Source organism: Helicoverpa zea, chromosome 17 (assembly GCF_022581195.2).
Source record: "Helicoverpa zea isolate HzStark_Cry1AcR chromosome 17, ilHelZeax1.1, whole genome shotgun sequence".
Lineage (NCBI taxonomy): Eukaryota > Metazoa > Arthropoda > Insecta > Lepidoptera > Noctuidae > Helicoverpa > Helicoverpa zea.
Window position 1 is genome coordinate 9,657,649 of NC_061468.1, and position 9,519 is coordinate 9,667,167.

The window sequence follows — 9,519 nt, forward strand, 5'->3', positions numbered from 1 at the left end:
ATTTTTAAGGATGTTTGAATATTAATTACAATGTTTTTTTTATAATAATAAAATCTTAGACTCGCAATGCACTTTCAGTGTGATGCATGTTTGTTATTGGATGAAATCAATGGATATTCATGTTTATGAGAGGTATAGCTTATATTATGTCAGAACAACATATGTAGACTTTTTAAGAATGTGGGGAAGTTCATAATTTCTTCGGGACGTGGGTGCCACTTCCCATGGGAACTACTGCCCGCACCGGTATAAAATATACCCTATGTTACTCGCAGATAATGTAGCTTTCTAATGGTGAAAGAATTATAAAAATGTCCCTGATGATGCGCTGATATTTCTTGTAGTGTTTTTATAGTAGCGAAATACACACGTTGTCATATAATTTTTTCTTGAAAGTAAGAACATACCATGACAAAGTGAAGTCTGTTTTCATTGATATTTTACCTACTACCTGTTTTATGGCACATCTGTTTCTGCATGATTTTCTTCATCTATAATTTTAGGATATCATTTCTTTAAATTCAGTTTTTTGCTCAAGTTACTTATAAATGCGTTATTTTCTATGTAAAGATTGATAATAGGCCGATAAACTTACAAAGTTCAACATTCAAATATGTGTCATTATTGCACCCGCTGTTGCAGAAACGTTAACAGAAATTATCGTTCATTGCTCATCCCCCGTAGGTGATAGCGTGATAATATATATCCTATATGTTGAACCGGTTCCCAGGTAATATTCATGCAAAATTTGATTTAAATCTATGCAGTACTTTTCGAGTTCAGTGAGACCAAACATACAGACAAACAGACAAACAGACAAAAATTCTAAAAACTATATATTTGGGTTCAGAATCGATAATAGATCACCCCGCAAGTATTCTTTTAAAAAAATATTCAATGTACAGTTTTGACTTTCCTATCATTTTATTATATGTATAGATAGTGTTTTTTTTATTATTGTTTTACTAGGATAGTTTTTTTTTGTGTTGTAAATGTCTATGTATACAACTATGTAAATAAGCATGTAAGTTTAAAAATTCTTGCATAAAGTGAGCAAATTATATAAACTTCAAAATAGCGCCATCTATTCATTGTTACCTGAACCACTTAGCACGCCATCTGGCGGTACACTACTGAACTATCTAATCTGAGGCTTGACTATTAGTAAAAATAGTTCTCTGTTATAACAGTAGGTGGTACTTGCGCATGTACTTAAGTTTGTCTTAAAATAAATAGATGGCGCCACTCAAAAAAGTCATTGTCGCCAGGCACATTAAATTATTTGACAGATGGAGATGATTGCCTTTCTTTTCGACGATTCGTTTCATAAAATCGTAGTCATTTTGATTAATCCGTTTATACTAGCTATATTAAGAGAGATTTAGAATTCTTAATTTAAGCTTTTCTCAAAAGGTTGAGAAAGAGAGATGAAACTGGAGTAGGTAGGTAAATACTTAGTTTGTTGCCATTTTAAAAGAGGTAAGCTCTTATGTCCTTTTCTATGGAAATTAGTAAAATGACTACTTGGCCTTAACAGAAGAACATAAAAACACCTAGATAGTGGCCTTTAAACTTTCAGTTTCCCACTTTCAACTACTCTGGTTTTCTATTTAAGTAGTTACTACCTTTTTAATTTGCTTTTCCAAAATAAACTAACCAACCCAACAAAATACTTACAGATATTCCTAAATCCACTCGACACACAGACTTCACTGGACGATGGATCTTAAAATATTAAGCCAAGTAAAGTTTGCTTGCTAACGTGGCCGCGGTAATCCAGCTCGAAGCTCAGCTAAGCTAGGCTAAGCTGGACTGAAGTCTTCAGTAGATACTGAAATGTTTGCTCTTCAACGACAAAGATGGATTACCTACGTTCGCGGACCTATGTTTACTTTATGAGAAGTACGGTTAAATATTCTTATTATAGAAACATTTAAATAAGTAGGTACGTAATTGAATAGCTAGGTACGTAATGTTCTTTGTGGTTTTAAGTTGTAGGTAAGACCTTTCTTGGTGTGTATTCACTGATTATGAAGTCTTTTTTAGTTCTAGGTCTTTTTGAGCATCAGTTTCAGTCTTTAGGATGGCTAGCTTACTTGTCGCAATTTTTTATATATTCTGCACGGTAGTAGGTATAAGTATTATGCAAGAATATATATATATATATATATACCAATAGGTACATCATAGCATAGCATTTTTTTTTTAATACAACTTGGTATATAAATCTCAGAAGACAAAAAATCATAGCTGTAACTTTGAAATTATTGTACTTGACAAGATGATCTATCCACGGGTCAACCGTGCCAGGGGTTGGAGGCTGTTGCTAAATCACGAACTCCTTACGGCCAGTTTCTTCATCAAAAGTTAAAGTTAAAGTTATGGCTAAAGTAATGTCTAAAGTAAAAGTAACGGTTAAATTCAATTTTTCTATTCGTTTTGCTGTCACTTTAGCCTTGAAAAAACGAATTTGACCGTAACTTTTACTTTAGACATTACTTTAACTTTAACTTTTGATGAAGAAACTGGCCGTTAGAAATTAATTAATCTCCTGGCGGGCCCGAAATAAAATACAACGTACCTATGATACTTTTTTTTATTTTTATTTTATTTGAAAGGAATAACAAACAGCAGTATAAATATTACCTACACACTAGGCATACAATATAGAGCTTATAAAAAGTAGGTACCAAAATATACTAGGTACTCAACACGTTATCCACAGATTACCATACAGAATAACTACTTAGCTATTAGGTAGTGGAATACATTAAAAAGACTTATTAGCTAATTACCAGGTTTGTGATCTTTTAATATAGGTAGTTATGATTTCGCTCTTAAACACAGCTTTGTTGAGAAAGAGTGCAGCTTCCTCTTTACTATACCGATTAATACTAATTAAGTATTAGAACATAAGTAATACAATATATATAGATAGTTCAGATAACTGATGTCAACCTGGAAGAGATGTACTTATCGACGGCAACGATATTTAAAATTTTTAAATAGATACCAAAGGTACCAGATAGGACATGTAAAGTCAAGGTAACTTCACTGGTTCCTGAGACATCACCTGAGGAATCACCTGGTTCAGGGGAAAGAATATTTGTGTAATTTGTGCCACTTTTGCACCAATACAGACGTTGGTACCTATTTGCTTGCTTGTGTGTTTTCTGTTTGGTTGAAGATTGAATAAAATATCACACACATAGAACTTCGGAAATCCTTTGCAACAACAATCATCTCAATTGGTCTTAAGTATCATCTTCGAGTATCTACCTAATCAGACATAGATTTGTTCAATGGTTACTCTTAGGTACGTCCGAATTCAGAAATTCGTTCATTTTTTAAAGTCGGCGAAAACTAAAAAAGTCTATAAGTGCTATGAGAAATTTTGCCCTGAATTTCATACCCAATTTTAAAACTCCTCGTGACTCATTAGCAACCCCTCACACAATTCTCAACAAACATCAAAATAAACATCAGAATAAATTATTTTTGTGTTTTGAGTAAAACGATAGTGTACCGTCTTTACCTATTAGAGGACTTGAACAATATTTATTTAAGTACCAACTTAAGTAAGAACATCATAAAGTTTTACTTTGAGGTGGGAAATCGTCGTCGTGACCTGCACCGGTATTAGCATCGCCGTAAGAAAATTAAGCCTTCATATTCCTCATACACAATCCACAGCTAAACGCTCATCCCGCTAGTGAGCGCCAACTCTCCCGGTCTTGATCAGCCCGCATCCATCCACTACCCGCCACCTTATTCAAAATGTCAATTAGGTAAGTATGCAGCTACGTCCTACACTACAATAAAATTCTCGTGAATTAACTTTGCCCCTCTGAATTCAGCCATTTGATGCCTCGCGCATGCGCGTCCTACTAGAAGTAAAACAATTTTCAGGCAAACTTCAGGACGGCAATGTGTACTGGCTTCACGTAATCTTCACTCTTAGACATGTTCTGCTCCATCGATCGTCTGACAGTCGGCAGACTTCTTCTTCTTCTTCTTCAAACTTCGACGATTTTGTATTGCTATTTTTGTTGAAAACAGTCTAGCAGTTTCTGACATTATGAAATATAGGTACAAAGTTTTCTCATTAAAGGAACCAAACGATCATTATTTTTGTCTTAGGTATAGACACTTTACGGTATTCTGGGACCCGATATCAACTACATATTATGTAATTGGGAAAAGACTAGGCAGATGATGATACTATTCAGTATTCATAAAACACAATAAAATTAAATAAGGAAATACCAACCTACATACAATAGGTAGTTACGTGATACAAACAAGTAGAGTCGGAATAGCACAGCCAACAATCCCGAAGCCGCGATAAAATAAATAACGCTCTAACCAAAAGCGCTGAACGACTGAACACAAATAAGCAAAAATATTCACCAAATCCTAACTTTGTATCACAAATTCTGTACAACGGAATCCCGCGAAAATTCGTTCATTAAAGCCAACAATGCCTTCAGACGGGTACATACAAATAACCGACCGAGTCCAATTTAAATAACAGGCTCGCAAAGCTGAAAAACAAGCCTTAACCGAAGTTGGGAATAAATTAGCAACCCCCCTTGAACACCCCCTTACCCCAATGTGTACATTGTGCAAAATATTATTTGCCTTGCCAGACAATAATAGGATCTAATGCCACGCCCTGACATGTTAGCTTTTGGGAGCTCCGCCCATCGAAATCTGTTCGGTCATTGGTCTAGGATTAGCTGCGTCTCTGTCGCCGGCGCACGGGGTCTCGCTCGCTCGTGTAGCTTTTCCCTCAACGCCCGAGGGGTAAATGTTATGGTAGGAAACATATACGAGGGTTTTCTAGTACCGCGCTCGCATTGTCGTGCCGCATTCACGAATATTTTTTACGCAACTTTTATTTGAAGATATCTACCTGAATGGAGTACTAGAATTCGTTTTATGAGATTTTTTTTCAATACGCGAGTCTTTTAACGGATTATGGGATGAGGATGTCTTTGTAAACAGTTTTTATTTGTAACGTGTAGGATTTTATTTTTATCTCCCTTTGAGTTTGGGTACTTTGTCTCTTTTTGTTCTTGATTTCATGTAGGAGATTTTTATTGTTTTATTCATGTTGTGTATGATAAAAGGCATGTTAAGTATGTAGGGATGAACGTCTGATTTCAGAAATGTTAATGAGATCTTTAGGAATATAATGACCATGAAAATCCCAATTAACTATTCCAAAGAACTTAAAAAAAATAAGCTAAATATCAATTGAAGAAAACCAATACAAACAGTCTAAGAAATATCACAAAAAGAACTAAAACTGTAGAAAAACAAAATAACCCTTTCACGAAACTAAAAATAAATACCACAACAAAGTGGAATCGATAAGCGCAAAGCGGCCTAATAATTATTAGTCGACGGCCTGAAATTCATGCACAAAGCTCCGACCCGCAGTAATAATAACGACAATTGTTGTGTTTAGTGGAACGTAAACGCGGCCCGGGGTGGGGCGGGGGGAGCCCGTGGGCGGAGCCGCCGGGGGCAGAGCCTCCGCGCTCGGGGGCGAAGCCGCAGTCCGCGCCGCGACACGCGACACAACGCACCTCTGACATGTGACCGAGAGCATGGAAGATTGTGATCTTGCCCAATACCGCGATATGATCATCGAGGGCGAACTGCCGCTGGACCTGCGGCCGCCGCCGCGCCTCTACCTGCCGCACTACCTGCGCGACGAGCGCGACCAGGAGTACCCGCCAGACGACACCTACGTCTCCGTAGACGAGGACACCCCCGAGCCGCCGCCGGCGTCCAGCGACTCCGAGAGATACGACGCCTCCAGTCCAACCGAATCCAAACCTTCCACACCAAAGAAGCCAAAGCAGAAGTCTTCATCACAACTCATCAAGCCGCCTTACTCCTACATCGCACTCATCACGATGGCCATCCTTCAGTCTCCACACAAGAAACTAACGTTGAGTGGTATCTGTGAGTTCATCATGACGCGGTTCCCGTACTACAGGGAGAAGTTTCCCGCCTGGCAGAACTCCATCAGGCATAACTTGAGTTTGAACGATTGTTTTATAAAAATCCCGCGGGAGCCGGGAAATCCGGGGAAGGGGAATTATTGGACGTTGGATCCTCTGGCGGAGGATATGTTTGATAACGGGAGCTTCTTGAGGAGGAGGAAGCGGTACAAGCGGCCGGCGCCGTCGCTGCAGCACGCGCACGCCGTGGTGGCGATGCTGGCGCGCGAGGCGTACGCGCCGCTGCTGCCGCTGCCGTGCTACCTGCCGCCGGCGCCACTGCTGTCGCTGCCGCGCCCGCCGCCCTCCACGCTGCGGCCCGTGCCGCTGCCGCCGCGCGTCTCCGAGACCACCGAGCCACGAAGTAAGAGATCTCGAAACGGATTTTCCATCGAATCCATAATCGGTTCCCAGGACAGTCAAATGAACTCGGAGCCGAGGAGAAGCGCCTTCTCACCTCTTCACCAGAACAACTGTCCGCCGGACGACTGGGCGAGATGAATGTATCTAAACGGGTACGGTTCCAGTCCATCCCCGTTTTGAATCGTCCCGTCGGACGCGTGACGCTCCGATTGACTGAAGTGATTCCGATAAGATTGAGGTGTTCCAATAGTGAGTCAGAAACTTATTGTAGGTGTATGATGTACATTTTTGGAGGGGTCAAATATCAATTTCCAAATTGCGTTGGAATTGCCAAATAATTAAATAGTTACCATTCCATTAATCAATTCATAATGTCCAAATGTGTGATCTTTTTAGCTGAAATAATTGTGTACAGAATATTTTATTTTTAGAAGTTGAAGAATGTCTGAATTTAAGTTGATTGTTTTTTTATGCGACGGATATGCAGCTACGTATAATAAGTGTCGTCAAAATTAAATGACACAGCAGCGATTTTTAGGTACGCAAATTATAGTTTATTGTGTCACTGAAATGGGTTTATAGAAATTATTTTCTTTAAAATACTTTAAAAAAATTACAGATTTCAAAAACAAGATGCATTTTAGAAATCGACTTTATCTCTGATACGAAATCCGTTTCATGATCTTGATCATCATCATTTTATTAAATAAAAGCTGCTTTCCGAGCAAAAATGTTGTGTAAATGATTTCAACAGCTTTCCAAACCGATAACAATGTAATTAATACTTGTTTTTTTTTTAGTTTTTATCAAAAAGATAGTGATCTATAAATAAGTCTAGTCATTCTATGTACAAAGTAGTGTGGAGTTGTAAAATGTAAGTATAATCTAAGGCTATTGTAAATATTAACTTTACCTTTGTAAGTAATAACCGTCAGTCGACATTAAATGCAGTGAATATCAGTTGTTATTTCAACGGCGCATTATTGTGTAATAATATTGGTTAGTTACATTATTAGACCACGTATTGAAATTACAAAATATACCTAAAGGATAAAACCAAATAATAAAAGCAGCGACAGAAGCAATAGAATTTTACCATTCAGTTAAACATATTTTTTGACGATAAGGTTTCTATTTTTTTTTTATAATTTGTTCATGTTCAGTTTCAGTTCAGTTAATTTTTTGAAATCTTTTTAAAATCGGAAGTGCCAAAAAGTGCTCCTTATTCACTACTTTTAATATCTATTGTAGGAATTGCAATATTTCTTGTAAAAAACACTGATTTGGTTCTAAAATGGACCGTGCTGTATCTAACTGTTATAATAAACTGTAGCTATTTTGTGTAACATCGTATTTTTAAGGGAGAAATATAACATAATGTGAATTATATTTGTATTCGTTTCATTTTCTACTTCTGATCTAATCATATTTTTTCTAAAGTTAAAAAAACACAACCCTTAGTCAAAAAAAGAAATCATACGTACGAGTATTTTCCACTACATGTCTGAAAGATTGTTAAGATTTTGTTTTTGCTTTATACAGCAAAACGAAATAATTAGTTAAAAAATAAACAGCTTTTCTATCACAACTTTTATTGGCGGAACTTGGATTAAAAAAAAATGTTTTTAGTGCAGGTATCAGTCTTAGAAATATGCAGAAGGCGTTTTATGATTTGTTTGCTAAGTAACTGTTTTTTTTTAGATTAGAAGCCTTACTTGCATTACCAGGACTACCTATAGCTTTCGTTATTGGCTATGTTTTATACTTAAAGTTTTTTTTTCAAATCGGACCAATAGTTCTTGAAATTAGCGTCTTCGAACAAATCAGAAATCTCTTCAGCTTAACATGTGATAAGTATTAGAACCTATAGATACCGCATCGGTGTCCAGAGAATCATGATCATTGAAATCAAACTGAAATTAAACTTATTAAAATTTGATTTAATGGAATAGGTATGACGTCACCTTTATAAAACTTAAGCATCCTTTTACAAAACAGAAAACTTTTTTGCAAAAATAAAACAGTTACTTATTGAGAAGGTGGTTAGTGAAAAACTGCATTTAAGAATGAAAGTTTCGGATAATTAGGTACCTATTAAAAAAAACTACTATTTCACAGAAAATACAGGTATACCTAATTAAAAATACAAAAAAAAATGCAAGAATTATATAAATACTTAATCAAGAATAGAAAGACAATATCTCGAATTTCAATTTAAAAGCCACCATTTAAAAAAATAATCCCGTTCCAAGTTTAAACTACTTCATAACTAAACCTCGTCGTGTGAGGTGGTGGTCCATAGACAAACACCTCAGGCCCGGGACAGCGAAAGCTCCTGGATTACGTCGCTTATCAGCGCGGGCGCATGATAACGCGAATTACGTCAGGACTCACAAATACTCGCTTTTGGGTGGTCTGGATTCAGATTTCGAGTAAAGAAAGGATTTTTGATTATTAAAACTTTAATGGTAAAATTCTGAAATACAAAATATGTGTACCTATGCGTCGGCGCTAGTCTACTGCTATCATATTTGCGCATAAGGATTGCAATTTTGCGGGCATTTTGCACACTTAGATCTAAAGAAGGTCCGACTAAAAAAACTAGTTTTTTTTGAGTTTCGCATATTTACCATCAAATTTCTTAGACTTATATGAATACCCATCGACTAAAAAAACAGATTTAAAAAATATGTTCTAACTGCATACCAACGTACCTACAGGGACAGAGGTTTTTCATCTTTTCTGAAAACAGTTATTTTTTGAGTTAACCCTGTTTATGGTGGGTGTGCGATATTAAAAATTTTCGCACACAATTTCTTACCTTTAGCTACAGCGAGTAAACAAGAAGAAATATTTGTGTAAATTAAGTATGAAAAAATCAATCCAACGCATAGTCAACATTTGTAGGCATGCCATACACCCTATATTTTGGGTGGTAACGCAAAGTAAACTTAACATACATAATTATTATTTCTTACAGTTAATTAACTAACTACATATTAAAAGAAGGTCAAATAATTTATTATTTCAGGTGTTTCAATTGTTTGAGTATATTTGGTTCCAGTTTAAAGTTTGGCGCTAACCAGTTAATATCTTGGTGAGATGGTAACAGTTCTATACTGGGGTTGGCCTTCGGCGTCAC

General features: G+C 36.7%; 1 protein-coding gene across 1 annotated transcript; it reads left to right on the forward strand.

Moving 5' to 3' along the window:
• The first annotated feature begins 5,578 nt into the window (after positions 1–5,578).
• Positions 5,579–7,766, forward strand: LOC124638278 (forkhead box protein D5-like). Its single transcript, XM_047175210.1, has one exon. The coding sequence runs from the start codon at positions 5,616–5,618 to the stop codon at positions 6,513–6,515; it is 900 nt and encodes a 299-aa protein (XP_047031166.1). The 5' UTR covers positions 5,579–5,615; the 3' UTR covers positions 6,516–7,766.
• The last annotated feature ends 1,753 nt before the right edge of the window (positions 7,767–9,519 follow it).